This window comes from Equus quagga, chromosome 12 (assembly GCF_021613505.1).
Source record: "Equus quagga isolate Etosha38 chromosome 12, UCLA_HA_Equagga_1.0, whole genome shotgun sequence".
NCBI lineage: Eukaryota > Metazoa > Chordata > Mammalia > Perissodactyla > Equidae > Equus > Equus quagga.
Window position 1 is genome coordinate 80,322,615 of NC_060278.1, and position 16,227 is coordinate 80,338,841.

The 16,227-nt window shown below is 46.4% G+C and overlaps 1 protein-coding gene across 2 annotated transcripts; it reads right to left on the reverse strand.

Annotated features, from left to right (window-relative positions):
• Positions 1 to 347: 347 nt before the first annotated feature.
• Positions 348 to 5,799, reverse strand: PRND (prion like protein doppel). Of its 2 annotated transcripts, none has more exons than XM_046679085.1 (2): positions 5,720 to 5,799; positions 348 to 3,689 (listed from the first exon to the last, which is right to left on the reverse strand). In XM_046679085.1, the coding sequence occupies exon 2, from the start codon at positions 3,676 to 3,678 to the stop codon at positions 3,142 to 3,144; it is 537 nt and encodes a 178-aa protein (XP_046535041.1). In that variant the 5' UTR covers positions 3,679 to 3,689; positions 5,720 to 5,799; the 3' UTR covers positions 348 to 3,141. The 2 variants fall into 2 exon arrangements, with proteins under 2 accessions (XP_046535041.1, XP_046535042.1); XM_046679086.1 differs by lacking the exon at positions 5,720 to 5,799 and adding an exon at positions 4,901 to 4,979.
• Between the last annotated feature and the right edge of the window lie 10,428 nt (positions 5,800 to 16,227).

Here is a 16,227-nt window from a genome sequence, read left to right on the forward strand (position 1 = left end):
TATTTTGGGCCATGGACCAGGTTTAGAATGGAAATTGCCAACAGTTTTAGGATTTTCAAATGGTGCTTATGGTCTGAAGTCGCTCGGGAAGCTTTAAGTGTGTCCTCTGCAAAGGGGAGAAGATGCTCAAGCAGTGTTTGTAGAAAAGCCGGCTTCTCGTACTTAAATGACATAGAAACTCTTACAAGTTAACTCCATATGCTGCAGGTGGGAGTTGGAATGGCTCCAGCTACACAGGAATATAATCTAGTTATGTGTAGAAAAATTTAAATTGAACAGCTTTGTTCCACAAATTCTGCATGTGTAAATCTAATCCACAGAAACAAAAGTAACAGATTGCAAGTTCGTATGTACAAGGATGTTTATTGTTTGCAGTAGCGAAAAATGAGACAAGCTGAAGGTCCATCAACAAGGAAATGATTAAATTGATCAGCGTCCATCTGTGCTATGGAATATTACACAGCAGTCTAAAAGGACGAGGTAGCCAACCAGCTGGCTGATGAAGTGCAGAGAGCTTCATGATGCACTCTTAATTTAGGCAAATTGCAGAGGAATAAATGTGATATGAATATAGTATTTTTAAAAGGAGCACTCAAACAAAAAAGTCTCCCTTATGTGTCTGAGCACAGCAAAAGTGTGGAGGCTTCATCTCGGTGGGAAGGAGTGGGTGGATTGGGGAAGGTAGAGGGAGAGGCGAGAACATAACAATCAGAGGAAAATTAAAAAAGCATAGAATAAAGTTAAGGGAAAGTTAGAATATAAAAGCTCACCTATATTATGACTGCAAATATGTACATTTGTATATGCAAATGGGTAAGACTAGGAGGTTATAGGGCAAAATGAAAACCGGACTTAGTCAGATGCTGGGATGGTGGGCAGCGTTTTGTTTGGATTTCTGTTGTAATTTTAATGTCCCTTTTACAACAAACTTATATTTTAGAAGGTCAACACTCGGAAGGAACAATAAAGCAATGGTTGGTGAAATTATTCACATTTATGATGATTCTATCGGGAATAATTCAGAAGCCCCTCACAATGTCTTACATGTAGTGGGCACCTGGCCACTCCTTGCTAACGTGCAAAACCAAACTCACAAAGCCTTGACTTGACCTCATAATTCGTAAACATGAGCAAGGATAATCAAGCACAGACGGTTTCAATTAAAAGTTCCACCGAAAAATGTTGCGTTTGAATCACCAGGTCCAAATTCACTTCCTGCCCCACTTAAATCTGGTTTCTGGAACTATTAACAAGATGAGAAAAGACAGCAATTATAGAAAATGTACTATATCACAGCCTAAGTGTTTTCACACAAGAAAGGAAGTCATTTTGCTTACTTGGCCGTGTGTACCCTGGTAACTAAACCCAGGAGGGCCAGGACTTGAAATTTCAACGTTTATTGCTGTTATTTAGAAAATTTAAAAAAAAATGACATGCAAGAAATAACCTCTACATGCTCTTGCTCTCTAATCTAGAATTCAACAGGACTGTGGAAGCCCAAGGTGAGCACAGGGCTGACAACAGGAAAACCAAGGCCGCCTCTAGCTTCCTCCTGCCTTGGCAGCGCAGGATCTCCCTGTGTACCCAGCAGAAGGCTGGCCCTGGGCTGCCCCGCCCCCGGTCCTCTGCCAGCTTTCTATGTTAAAACCTTCCCAATGTATCTCTTGAGAAGATTGCTGATAACAGCAGAGGCTCAGAACAAGAGGCACCATTGTCAACATTCATGTTTTAAAATACTTAGGGTAAATTGTCTGACAACGCACTTTTTTTCGCCTTACAGACTCTCATTAAAGCAAAATTGATAATATTCAGTGGCTGTTGTCTTCAACTACAATTCACCCACTTCTGGGAGTCTGTGAGAGTACCCCAGAGGCCCTGGGGGGGCATCTTAGAGCATTAGGTTCATCATTTTTATTTAAATTGCACTGATATTTTGCGATATATATTTTTAACTATTATTAACGAATAGTATTTTGTAATATATATTCTAACTAATAATTAGTAGATAATAAGCTGTGTATCTACTTCTGCTTATGGCATAGATGAATTCTTTACTGGGTCTCCCTGAAGACACAGTTTCTTTTTAACTTTTCTGGTGAAGAATTTTTTTTGTAGTGACAGGTGGTTCACAGAAATGATGGCCCCTCGCCAAAGTGTGGGTAAAAGAACGGATTTTGAGTTTGTGTGGAGTTCCTGTGTGAACGGAGTATATTTAAAGATGCTCATATGCATGTACAGAAAAACATGCACATAGGGTTAGGGGAACATTAGAAAGCAAACATGTCATTTAAAAGTATTTTCTTACGTACACGGACTGTTTCCGAGATGGAAATAGCAAACGCTTATCCTTCTTGTGAAAAAAAATCTTCGTGCCACAGACACATCCTGCTTATATCTAGTCAGCTCTGGGAGTCAGCTTGGCAATATTTCCTTACAAGAAGATTTCTGGAACTTTGTCTAGCTTTATTTCCATGTTAGTTTAATTCCTTTATTATATCTTAGTTTAATTAGAGGAATTAAATGAAACCTCCATGTAACAAGGTATCAAATGCATGGCTGTCAGCTCAGGTCTTTTCATGTTTCTGAAAGTGGTTTCCACAGTTTTGTTAGACATATGTGTCTGGATTTGGGCCTTGCAAGCCATAAGGGATCACAAGACAGCTCTGGGATTGCCCAGAGAGGAAAATCTTCAGGATAGACAAGCCAGGGTGGAATTCCAGCTCTGCCACTTTCCAGCCACTTTGCCTCTTGGCGCCTCAGTTTACTCATCTATAAAACAGGAATAACACCTACCTCTGAGAGTTGTTGGGAAGTACTGTGAAGTGCTTGGCACCGTTCTTGGCGCATTCTTTTACCTATTCACCAAACATTTATTGCATAATATGGTGTGCCAGACACTCCACTGGGCGCTGAGAACGCAGTGATGGACAAGCCACCCTGGGGACAAGCCTGGAGGGGATCGATAGACACACGTTTATCAAATACAAACAAATACCCGAGTGAATGCTTGGGAGCGCTATATGGAGCGCAGCAGAATCCCTGCTCTTTGGTACCTTCGGATCACACGTGGGTTGGGGCTGGAGGAGAGAAGTGGGATAACTCGCCTGGCTCAGCTCTGTGGCTGCCAGCCTGCTTGCAGGCTTATTTCACAATAAACCAAATGAAAACCAGCAGGCAGAGCAACACAGGCTGGTCCATGGTGACCCGCAGTCCCGTTCCGCTTTCCAACCCAAAATCGCAGTGCTTGACGGAGCAGAGCTCCGAGATCAGCCGCCACAGGATGCGTTGGTAAAGCTTGTCGTCCTGCTTCTCCTGGGACAGCTCCTCCTGGTTCGCCGCCTGGGTGGCGTTGATGCAGCTGATGACAAACTTCTCCTTGGTCACGTTGGCCTCGGAGCAGCCGTTGTAGTGGATCTCGTCAGGGAACTGCCAGTAGTTGGCCTCGTAGTACCTGTTGCCCTCAGCTCCGAAGTTGATATTGAGCTTTCGGCCCTGCCTGATGAAGGCCCCTGGGCGGATCTCCGCCACTCGGGCCTCTGTGACCTTGGCTGTACTCGGCAAGGCCTTCCGGTTCCATTTGATTCTGTGCTTTGTGCCTCTCGCCTTGACTGCAGGGAGCTGGCTGAAGAGCAGGACACAGACAATGGCCAAGCAGCATCCACCCAGATGCTTCCTCATCGTGTCAGAATCTGCAACAGCAAAGGCCGGGGCAGTTAATTTCCTCAGTGGGGCTCCCCGTCTCCCCTGCCTCCCTCCCCTGTGTAGGGGATTTTAAGCAAGGAATGGCATCCTTGCATCATTTACATCTTTCTAGAAGCCTAATTGTTTTCCCACGCTTGGGCTGCACAGGGTTAAGTCAGTACCAAGTTTGTTGCTTTTGCCTGGAATTATATCCATGCAGGGTGGTGATCCTTTCTCAGACAGATAAGAAGCTGCAACGGGCAATTATAAAGCCTTTGAATATGCATGGGAAAATAAATGAGTAATGACTTAATACATACGGGTTTCTTTGGTACTCTCAAATCTTTCAAATCAAGGGGTCCCTGGGAGGAGAATACAGTAGTAGAATTGGAAGCAGAGGCTTCTGGGGACGGGCTGTACTTTTAATCTCCTCTCTCTGTTCTCTATTGCTCTAAGCTGGCACAGTCTTGGGCACACTCTGCTGTCCATTCTCAGAAAAGCACTGGCTGCTGAGCCTAAAGGGCTTTACGGTAATGAGAGGGACAGGGGAGGAGGGCGGGGCGGAGGCAGACGGAGGCACAGTTAGGGGGCCCCTGCTTCTCCTGAGGTTAAGGGGTCAAGATGTGTTGTAGGTATTCTTTCAGTCTTACCCTGGGAGACAGGGTGACCCCATCTTCCTTCCCAATTAGCTTCTTACTGCACACTCGTTACGCATCAGCCACGGACATTGCCTAACAGTTCTCACATGGGGTAGACACATGATCATCCCCATTTTAGCCATGTTGTTCTGGGATTCAGAGAAGGTAAGTAATTTACCCAAGGCCGCACAATAGCAGGTGGCAGGTTTGACTCCAGCTCTGCCTGTGCCCACTCGCTGTGCTCCATGCCCTTCTGGGCTGCAGGAGGAGATGGTGCTCATGTTCTGTGCTTTTGACTCATTGGGCATGAAGGGTCGCCCTGATGGCCCCTAAGCTGAGCAAACAGCAGGGATTTCAGAGGAAACGAGATGGTGAGGACAGGAGGGCCTGGGGAAGCACTGAGGGTCCGGGGTTAAGGTAGCCCCAGGGCATCTGAAGGGCTGCCGATGATATCAGGGAATAGCCCCCCACCCCGCCCTGACCCCCCCGAGTCCGGTAGTTTGTTACATCTGGCTCCTGAAACTACAATAGCTATTGTGGAAATCCACCCCCAAGGTCAACTCTTCGGGGCATTCCAGCACCTGGACCTTTGTCCGTGTGGATCAGCGATTCAGGAAGAGTTACTCTAGCGGAGCGGGCTCGGGCTGTCTCCTAATGACGATCTACCGTGAGCCCGTGAGTGCCAGGGCTGGAGGAGGTCGAGAAGTTAGCTTGCTTAGCCCCTGACACACTCTCCCTGCAGTGTTCCTAAAGCGATGAGTACATTTCTGTTAAAATGTTCAACTCTAGGGTGACGCTGGTCCTTAGGTAGAAATAAAGGCAGAATGCGACCTAAGTGCACCCCAGGTCTCCTCTGGACACCCGCAAAGAGGCCTCTGCTGACCTGTCTTTACTTGGAGGCATTGCCAGGCCTCTGCCCCAGGGTGGGCATCAGTGTGCCTGGCAGCAGCCTGAGCACCCAGGCTTCCAGCATCCCACCCCTGACTGCCCCCAAATCACAGTGAGCTCAGACCAGCTTTCTCCCAAGAGATCCAAGCGTGACACAAACATTCATTAATCTCCTAAATGGGGGCCACACCCCGTGTCATCACCCTATTCTCCTTGGTAGGAGAAATCTTAAACAAGAATAATAGCATAAATTATGGGTGTGTCAAATTAAAAAATAAAAGCATAGAGATCTTGAGGAAGAAATTAGTCTTGATAGGCAAAGGCTTCAAAGCAAAAGAAAATCCCCACCAGCTGACCCTAAAATATCATTTTATTGCAGCCCCAAAACATAGACACGCAACACCAGTGATGCCCCAACGTTCTCACAATGGGCCTCTGACTTGGGACCCATACCACGAAGCAGCCTGACCACAGAAATGGAATCCGTGGGCGAACTCTGCCGCCCCACGTACCTTGAGCTCTCTCTGGGAGTGTGCCTCTGGAGCCACGGTCCACACAGTCCTCCAGCACACCTTCTCAGCAGCCAGGCTGGCCCAGCTATGTAGGAGCTGCAGGGGGAGGGGCATTCCTGCTGCTCTCCAAATATGGCAGCCATTCCCTCCGTGGCAGGACCAATCACGGGTTCCCGGGCGCTCCTTTGCCTTGAGAAGGATGGACCTTCTTATCATGCTTTACTGATAAACACCACGTGGAGATCTTGATGAAGTTCAGATGACTTAAGAGGTACCTTTGAATTTTATTTTAAAAAATCTTAACCTACTGTTACTGCTTTATTATAGAGGATATTATAAACGATATAAATGAACAGCCAGTTGAAGAAGTACATGGCACCAGGTCCAGAAAGGTCCCAAGTGCAGTGGCCTTTGGGTGGATCACCATTCCCGCATGTGGATGCATTCACTCGCCAAACCCCTCTGTGCCAGGAACTGGGGAGAAAAATCAAATATTACAACAAAAGCTGCTCCTATCACCCCTATTGTTCATTCAGGAAGTTACAAGGTTTTAGAAGCTCTGTGGCAGGAACTGGGGACAAAGATCAAATATTTATTTCTTATTATATCACAATGTCATAGCTGGACAGAGGGATGGATGCATTTGTCCAAAGAGTTAGGACTGTTTTTAAGATTCGTATTTGCACAACCAGAAGGACCCACAACTAAAATATACAATTATATACTGGAGGGATTTGGGGAGAAAAAGCAAAAAAGAAAAAAGATTGGCACTATTTAGCTCAGGTGCCAATCTTTAAAAACAAAAAAGATTGGTATTTCGAGAGGCGCCCTTTAGAATTGAAATTAGAAGTGATGGAAGGAAAATGCCTTACCATCAACATCTACAACAGAGAGCGGTTTAAGCAAGTTTTGCCGGATGTGCATACTGTCTTATACGTGCAGACCAGCCTCAGACAGCAAAGAGGCTTTGCTGGGCATGCTGCGTGGGAAGGGTCGGCTTGGGAAGAGGGCTGGGGGCCACATGGGAATGCGTGAATCACTGAATTAGTCCAAAGGCCAATGAGTTGAAGATCGGTGGAAACCCAGGGAACAGAGACAGATGGAGATGAAACTAACACTGTTCTGAGACGGTGGGGGCTGAGAGTGGGCTTCCTCAGAGTGCCTCCCTCACTGCATGATGCCCCAGGATGGGGAGGAGAGCCCGAGAATCAGTCACTCCTGGCATGAGTAACGGTGCATGGGTGCTGGGTTACCATTCCTTATAATGAAGGCACTTGTGCCGGTGCCCCTGTCACGATCATTACCGCAATGCAAAATCAAAAGTGAATTCTGGAGGTGAGTGCGGAGAGAGATTTGCTTGTAAATAGAATGTGATTTTTATCCTGAATGTGACTCCATCAGTGTTCACTAGATTTGCCTCAAAGCCTTTTTGTGAACCAAATTAAGCGGTTGCTTCTGGGCCGACCAGCAGATGGCGCCAGAAGAGCTTACAAAGGCTTCATCCTGGAGGTGGGAAACCTGCAGCTAATGCGGCCCCAGTGGGTTCCACGCTCCGGTTGGATTTGGGACCTCCAGTTTGGCCTTTCTTTCTCCTTTGCCTTTATTTTAAAATTTATTTCATTTTCCTCTTAAGAAAAAAAGTTTCCATTTTCTTGCTAGGATCATAGACTTTCTGTGCTTGTGAACACACACAAAAACATTAGTAGGGCAAACAGTATAAACTATTTGCAAAATGCAGAAAAGAAGAAGAAGGAAAAAGATCTCTTAATATTTCACTACCCAGAGACCAAGTGTCAGTATAATTTTGTTCAATATGTAGATGGCTAAGGTCATAATTAGGGTTTGGGATATTCAGGACTGGGAATGACTCAGAAGCCAGTAGCCCAGCTCCTACCCACTGTGAGGTCATGGGTCCCAGATAGGCCCAAGGTCACCCAGCCAGGCGGGCAGTGCTGCCCCTGGGGGCCCACCACCCTGTTCTGAACTCTGTGTACCGTCCACCCTGCCGTCCCCATCCAGGCGATCGGCTCCAGGCCCCCTCCACCCCTCTTCTTTCTGTTCCCTTTCTGAGCAGGCCTTTGCCCAGAGGGCGGTGGGAGGGTGGTGCAGAGCTGATGAGGCTGCAGATTCCTCTTGTCGGGGAACAAAAGGCTGTTCTCAGAGGCACAGAGGAGTGTGGAGGACTGAAAATGTTCGAGAAGATGGGAGGAACTCTGGAAGCTGCAAACGAGGCAAGAAACCCAGGCAGAGAGAGCAGAGCTGCTCCAGTCCTGCCTGGCACCCAGCTCGCCACCTGTGAAGATGAACAAACAGCCAAGGAATGAGTGACAGAACATTAGTCTCTTCAGAGGAGCCGAGAGGCCAGGGCCGCGTGAAGCGTGTCTTCTGGCATTGGCAATTATATCAGGAATATAATTGAATGTAGGACATCTTTGAGAAAACAGGGAGCATGAGACTGATCCCACAGGGCTGGGTGCTCTGTGGTGCAAGGGACTATGATGTATTTCTCTCCAGGGTATGAACAATAGAAAATTATGTGGATTAAAAAGAAGCAACAAGGAAAGACTGAGTTCTAGAATGCATGAGCGGGTCATTATTATATCAATTCCTAGTTTGATTAGATCTTGGAGCTTTGAAGAGCATTTATAAATAAACGCCGTGGTCATTAAGATACAAGATGCTGTGTCACACTAGCTGTGTCCAGAAAGTTAGTGTGTGAGAAATCACCCACTCTACTTCAGCTTCTTGGAGATTTACCCAGTGTCTGTTCTGTGCCTGGGCCGTGGTGTGCCAAGGAAAGCAGAGCGTAAAGATGGATAACGCAGCTAAGGGAGCTCAGGGACGGATGGTAGAGAAATAACTGAAATGCGTTTTGGAAAATAATACTTATTAGATAGCTGTGTAGCTGTCTAAATAGCCATACTCAATTTTTTTATTTTTATTGAACTCTACTGTACACACAGAAAGGCGAACATATCCTGAGCGGACAGCATTACGTATTTTTACAAACTGAATATGCCCATGTAGCCTGCACCCAGATTAGGAAGCCAAAGATGACAGTAGCCCCAAAGCCTCCTCGTGTCCCCGTCAGGTCCCTACCCCTCCCCTATACTGCCCACTGTCCTGACCTCTTACATCATAGATCAGTTTTGCCTGATTTTGTACTTCCTCTAAATAGAATCATACAGAATGTAATATTTTGTGTCTGTCTGGCATAAATTAAGTCTGTGAAATTCACCCACATTGTATGTAGTTGTAGATGGCTCATTCCATTGGGAGACGATTCCACAATCTACTCCTCCATTCCTCTGCTGGTGGGCATTTGGGTGGTTTCCGGTTTGGGCTCAGAAATAGTGCTGCCGTGAACATTCCTGCCCGTGCCTGTTGGTGGACATGTGATCACTTTTCTGTTGGATGTGAACTCTGACGGGTGGACTTGCTGCGTTATAGAATATCCCTGGGTCCAGGTTTTATATCCTTGGAAGTTTGATTATTGCTTTATGGAAATCTTAAATGCCACCTTCCTCTATAGCATACTCTTCCCAGGCACAGTCAGGGGTCTCCATAAAGGGGTGGGGGGTCCCATAGCACTTGGCACATAGCCAAATAGTCATCTGGGGCATCCCATTGCTGTTCACACATTCAGCTGAGCTCACAGAAGTTGAAAGACCGTGTTTCATTTGCATCTTTTTGCCCCACACCTAGCGTGGGGCCAGAATGTAGATGCATCTAGATGCCCTTTATCCCTTCTTTGTCGGTGACCTGGTTGTAGACAGTCTTGTCAGAGCTGTGCATGGAGCGAAGCTGCCACTGTGGGCTGTGTGCCAGAGGGCAGGCTCGACTCTCCAAATCGCAGCAGGTCGGGATAGGGAAAGGCAGCAAGAGGAAATTTAACAGGGATGAATGCAACCACTTTACAATTAGTTAAAAAAAAATAATCTGGGTAAAGAGAATAGATTGGTGGTTACCAGAGGGGAAGGGGATGGGGGAGTGGGAGAAAGGGACAAAGGGGCACATGTGTATGGTGATGGATAAAAATTAGACTTCTAGGGGTGAGCATGATGAAGTGTATTCAGGAATTGATAAACAATAATGTACAGTTGAAATTACATAATGTTATAAACCCTTATAATCCCAATGAAATTACTTAAGAAAAAAATAATCCAGGGCAGCATGGTGAGGACCTGTCATGGCACTGGCTGAAATTGCACGGCATGCAGTTGTCGGAAGAGTAACACGAGCCCGCAGGGCGATCACCGCCTGGAGAAGCAAGTGCTGCACTGATTGAAGGGTGGATTCCTCTGCAGTTCTCCGCCCTTCCCTGCTCAGACGGCAGCTGGTGTCTGGAGCTGGGCTGTGGGGGACTGATTCAGGGCAGGGAGGTGGGAAGGAGTGTGCAGGGGTGGGAGGGAGGCGGGGAGGGAGGGGAGGTGAGGAATCTCCTTGTGGCTTATCAGGAACCACCAAGGCAGTTACTCATCTTGGGCTTCGCCAGGTGTTCTGGAATAGGATGTTTGTAAGTGACAGAGAGCTGCTGAGGACTTAGAGCCAGGGGGTAACAGGATGAAGGCTGTGTTTTAAGTTGATCCAGAAAGGAGTGGCCTGGGAAAGGGCAGAGACGCCGACCTGAGAAGGCCAGACTGGGCCACCGTGCTCAAGTGCCTCCTCCAGCCTCCCACCACTTTCCTCATTGTCTCTGATGTTTTTTTAAAAGCATAATTACCCTGATAATTTGATCTGTGGTTTGTCTTTTCTCCCTAATGTGAAAGAAAATGTCCAAAGGGAGAAAGGCCTCCCCCAGGGTGGGGTTACCTGGAGCAGGTAAGAGGGGCCAGCTATTACATCAGAGCAGTGACACTTTTGTCACCCATGGTGGTTTTCATTCTCAGGGGAGGCCCTGGGGATGTTGCAAAGAGACCAGGCGTAAACCAGAGACCCAGGTTCTACTCCCCGTCCTGCCGTTCTCTGTCTCGAGTGACTTCAGTTATCATCTGTCAGAGGAGAGCTCAGCCTTCGCTATCACGTGAGCTGCCCTCCGTCTCACACGATAAACAGTATATTTACTCGACATCTTTGCAGGAGGTGGAAGTCACCTTGAGAATCAGTTTTCACGTCTGTGCAAGAAGTATTGTGCCCCCACTGTTAGGGCTTATCAGACATTGCTTGGGACTGTTGGACTCACAGAATTCAACACAAACCCTTTCCCCGAAATAGTGTAAAGGTAGTCGGCTAAGGTAAAAGCTGCTTTGAGACACGGGCAAGTGTTAACACGCTAATTGTTGGCCTGCCAGAAATACTAATGAAGAGTTAACGTTGTAAAGGCAACTAGCAAAAGCTGAAGAGGTTCATGCCAGAGCCTGGGCCTGTGGTGGCCCTCAGCCAGGAGAGATGGGAGCCCCGCCAACACAGGTCCCATTTGGTGGGGAAAGGAGTGGTGAAGCCGCAGAGCCAACAAACTGGAAAAGGCAGGGAGAGGTTACTTCTTGGTACTGATGGCTGCAAGGATGAGATCCAGCAGCAGACAGGAATGGGGGACCCAACATTTTAAAGAAATGTTTTCACTGAAGTATAACATACAGACAGAAAAGTCCACACCACAAGTGTGTGATTCAATAAATTTTCACAAACTGAACCTTATGTAACCAGCAGACTATTCCAGATTCTCATGCCCCCACCACCCAAAGGGTACCCACTATCCCGATTTCTAATGCCCAGGCAAGTGTCACCTGCTCTTGTATTTTATACAGATGGAATTCTGCATGATGTGCCCTTCTGTGGCTGGCTTCTTTTGCTCACCATTATGTCTGAGAGATTCATCAATATTGCTGCCTAGAGATGTTATTTTTCAATTCTATTCCTGTATGATATACGCTTGTATAAACAGACCATGATTTGTTTGTCTCTTCACCTCTTGATGTACATAGCGGTTATTCCCGTGTGGGGCTATTATGAACGCAGTTGCTGCGAAAATTCTTATGTACGGCTCTCGGTGATCACCAGCTCTCATTTCTGTTGGGCACATCCTCAGGAGTGGAAATGCGGGGTCATTGGATAGGTGTCTGCTCAGCTTTGGAAGAAACTGCTAAACAGTTTTGCAAAGTTGTTCAACCCACTTTGAGTCAGCTATGTAAGAGGGCTCCAGCCTTCCCCATGTGGCAGCCGGCCCTGCTGTGTTGGGGACTTCTTTTAATTTTTAAATAAACGATGATAATAGTTTGTAAGTTATAGTAGATCTAAGAACAAAGTACAAAGTTCAGGGGAAATTAGGTCCAATTTTGTCCCATTAGTTGCAAGGGCTCTTAACCTGGAAGGGAGCCGTTCACGGATAGAATTTGGGGGTACATGAACTTGCACAGGAGAAAACAATCACATCTTTATTTCCTCTAGACTCCACCTGAAATACAGCCTTGCCTCCGTGAAGAATGCAGGTAGCAGACACAGGAGCACTGGCCGTGTGACCATAACCCGCTAGGATCACAGATGTTTCCACGGCACACTGCAAGCAGGGTGACCAACTGTCCCAGTTTGCCAGGGATTCAGGGGACTCTCAGGACACAGGATTTTCAGGGCTAAAATGGGAAAGTACGAGCCAAATCAGGACAAGTTGGTCACCCTAATTCCAGGTGTGACAGATCAGAATACCCCTTACAATTATCATTGCGAAATTATAGTAGTTATTAGTCCCACCAGTAGATCTTATTTAGTGAGTTTTAAATTTACATTTAGTCAGTGTAGAAATGTTTTGATAACTATATTTCAGCATAATTGGTTCCCTGTGTAACCTCTGTATTTTATTTTATGCATTAAAAAAGCATTATTTTGAGTAGGGTCCATAGACTCCACCAGACTCACAAAGAAGTCTGGCAGGGATAGACATTTCAGCTGGGTCTTGATGTATAAATAGGAGTTTCCCAGAAGGGGACAGGGAAGACATTCCAGTTGGAGGGAACGGCATGAGAAACAGAATGGAGACATCTTAGGGGTGCTTCCAGGGGGCAGTAAGGTAAAGACTCATGATGATTTGAATACATCTTTTAAAATTAGGCTTGGGGAGGGGCAGCCCCGTGGCCGAGAGGTTAAGTTCCCGCACTCCACTTTGGCTGCCCAGGGTTTTGCTGGTTCGAATCCTGGGCACAGACCTAGAACCGCTCATCAAGCCTCGCTGAGGTAGCATCCCACATAGCAGAACCAGAAGGACCTAAACTAGAATATACAACTATGTACTGGAGGGTTTTGGGGAGAAGATGGAAAAAAAAGTTAGGCTTGGGGAAATGATGGTAGTAAGCCATGATTGCTAATATTTGTGACCCATGAAACAGCCCACTGGCTCTACGTGTACGGCATGCACCAGGCAAGGATTGTCAGAGTGTAGAGGAGGTAGCGATTGTTGTTGTGGCAGTCTGCAGAGATGAGTGCTCGGACGGAAGACGATGAGGCCAGGAGGGAAGTGAGGATGGGCAGGTGATGTCCTATTACAGGTGTGTCAATGGAGGACTGGATCGCCACTGAGAGAGCTATGTGTGGGGAGGAAGGCAGAGAGGGGACAGTTGACATCTTTAGTGCTCTGGTGGACTTATTTCACAACTGTTTCTGCCCTGCAAGTTTCTCTATCTAACTGAGCTTTGTGGTCCAGAGGAAGGGCTAACGCTGAGCCCTGCATTCATTCTCTTTCCAGCCCTGGATAACAGTCACTGCTGGGGGCATGATCCTTTCAGTACAGATACATCTATACCAGCAGTTGGCATCCACCTCCACCTCCACCACGGGTGTCCTTGATTTCAAGGGTTGACTGGGTCCTCTCCTTCACTTTTGCTGCCATATGGACACATTTTGGATTTTCCAATTGGCCACGAACCAATGCCCCTCTTCCATCTTCTCTGATCTCCTGACCCCAGGTGGAAGTGACATGGAGGTGTGAGATGACACAGGGAAGGAGAATCAGGTCTAAATGCAGGAGGGAAAACCAAATGGAAAGAGAGCCAATGGAGAGAAAGCCAAAATGCCACACGCGTGATTCAGATGGGACTTCTGGTTCTTACCGGATCCCATGAGGCCTCTGAAGAGAGGAAGCAGGTCAAGGTGAGTAAGACAGGGGTGTAACATGGGCAGTTAAGAAGCTAAGGCTCAAATGAAGGCCTCTATTTCTCAAGGCCTGGAATTCACACCCCCCAGTCTTGCCAAAGACAGCTCATAGCATGCAAGGGCACATCCTTACTCATCTGCGTCACTTCCCTATGAGGTGGAGAAGGAGCAGTTGGGGCCACCTCTGCTGGGCAGATTGAGAAGTCAGGAGACTTCTCATCTCATCTTTGGGGCAAAGGGTAAAGTTTCCGCCCGGTGGATGAAAGGTGTTGAAATAGTCTGTATGAGGAGTAGCTTGTCATCTAGTAGAAAAGGCAATCACCAGACTCGTCACAAAAACCAGTGCATGAAGCAACTTCCTAGGTCCCTCATTCATTCATTCATTCATTCATGCAAGATCTATAGCTTCTCTTGAAGAAACTTTGGTATTTAACACTGAGTACAAAGGGGTTGAGTTTCTGTAACATATGGGTAACAGGTCTATTCACCTGGTAGTGATTCCATCAGCTCTGGATACCAGCAGGTCTTCTCGTAGAACATATTGCAGGAGGGGAAGCAGGTTTTACACTCAACCATTCCATGGTTAAGTATTGCTGTGCTCACCTTTTTGAAGGCCAAGAATGTCATATTACATTTTTCAGCTTTTGTTGATTTAGGCTTGCATTCTGTGGCCAGAAAAGGCTTTGGGCCAAATGTTTATAAAGACAGAGAGCCCAAGCCTATTAGTGCTTCTGTACCGAGTGTTTTCTGGAATACCTATGAGAAAAACAAGTGGACTGAAATATTCTTATAACAGATTAAATCTCAAACAAATGCCTAAACCTCTCCCTACCCTCTCATTACTCCTATTCTTAGGTAGGTAATTCCATGCTTAAAAAAAAAGTTTCACTGAGATATAATTCACATACCATGAGATTCACCCTTTCAAAGTGTACAATTCAGTGATATTTAGCATATTCATGGAGCTGTACGTTGATTACCATGATTTAATTCCAGAATATTTTTATCATACTGGAAAGAAATCCCATGAATTGGCGGTCACTTCTCAATCTCCCACCTTTCTCCAACTCTTGGCAACCACTAAGCTACTTTCTGTCTCTATGGATTTGTCTGTTCTAGATATTTCGAAGAAAGGGAATCACACACTGTTTATCTTTTTGTGTCTGGCTTCTTCCACTCAGTACCATGGTTTCAAAGTTCATCCATGTGGCAGCAGGGAGCAGAACTTCCTTCAGCCTTTTTGTGGTTGAATAATATCGTATGGTCTACACCCTTCACCCTGAAGGACAAATATCCCATTTGCTATTGTAGTTTTATTATTGCAAACTAGGAGATGCCGAATAACAGAATGTCTCTGTTGTCTAGTTACTCTTCAGGTGATTATGTCAAAAGCAAGATGGTGGTTTTCACGGGAATTTTCCCTAACTTGGCCGGATAGGTGTATTCACTGAGTTTGGCTCCTGGCAGGTTCTGGGGAATGTGGCAGCCCGAGATGGTGGAAATCAGATGTGTAGTAGAGACAGCCACGGGCCTCTTCCATGGGTGGCAGTGAAAAATCTTGGCTTAAAATTCTCAAAGCTAGGAATGGTCTCTGACAGACTTTATGAGGGGAGTCTGGGCTTGATTAAGTGTATAATCATTCATTCATTCATTCACTCATTTATCAAAGGTCCAGAGATGTTTCTTGAGGAAACATTAGCCCTGCTTGATGGCCTTGATTGAAGGCGGGAAATTCTCCTTCTGGGCTAGTCTGGTCTACAGCAATAGCTTCAATGTCTACACGATGCCATGGAAATAACAGACTCACTGCATGTCAGTTGCCTCCAGGAAGGCAAGGACAAGGGTCTTCAGATTGGTTGGAAAGAAGAGACATCCTCAGGAGGGCTGGAATAAAAGGAGATTCAGGGACATGCAGGAGAAAGGGAGAAATATGGTATTGGCTAGAAAAAGAAACTACTGTCTCCATTCTTATAGCGTTCTCTGGTCTGTGAGTCTTGACAATAGGCAAGGCCACCTGGCACACAGCTGGGAGGGCCTGGAATCTGTGGGGTTCTCCCTGCACGTTGGAGTTGCTGCCTTGGGAAGGTGAGCTGGGGCCTTAAAGAAACCCGAGTGGTCACATTCCATGCGTGGGCAGCCACCGTGAGCAGGGTGATGAGCATGCCTAGTACTCAGAATTTGGCAGCGTGAGGGAATAGGATCTTGCCAGCTTTCTAGAGCACCCACTGAATTACAGCTAATGTTCAGTTTTATGTTAATTAACTCATAATCAGCATAACTCTAAGCCAGGTGTGTTTGCAGTGTATTTGTGTGTGGGAAGAACATTATCTGGCTTAGTTTTAGATCTTCGTTAAGTACGAGCCAAACTAAACCAATTTGCTTGATCATGAAACTCTTTACTTTGTGCCAGCCATGGCGGCATAGTG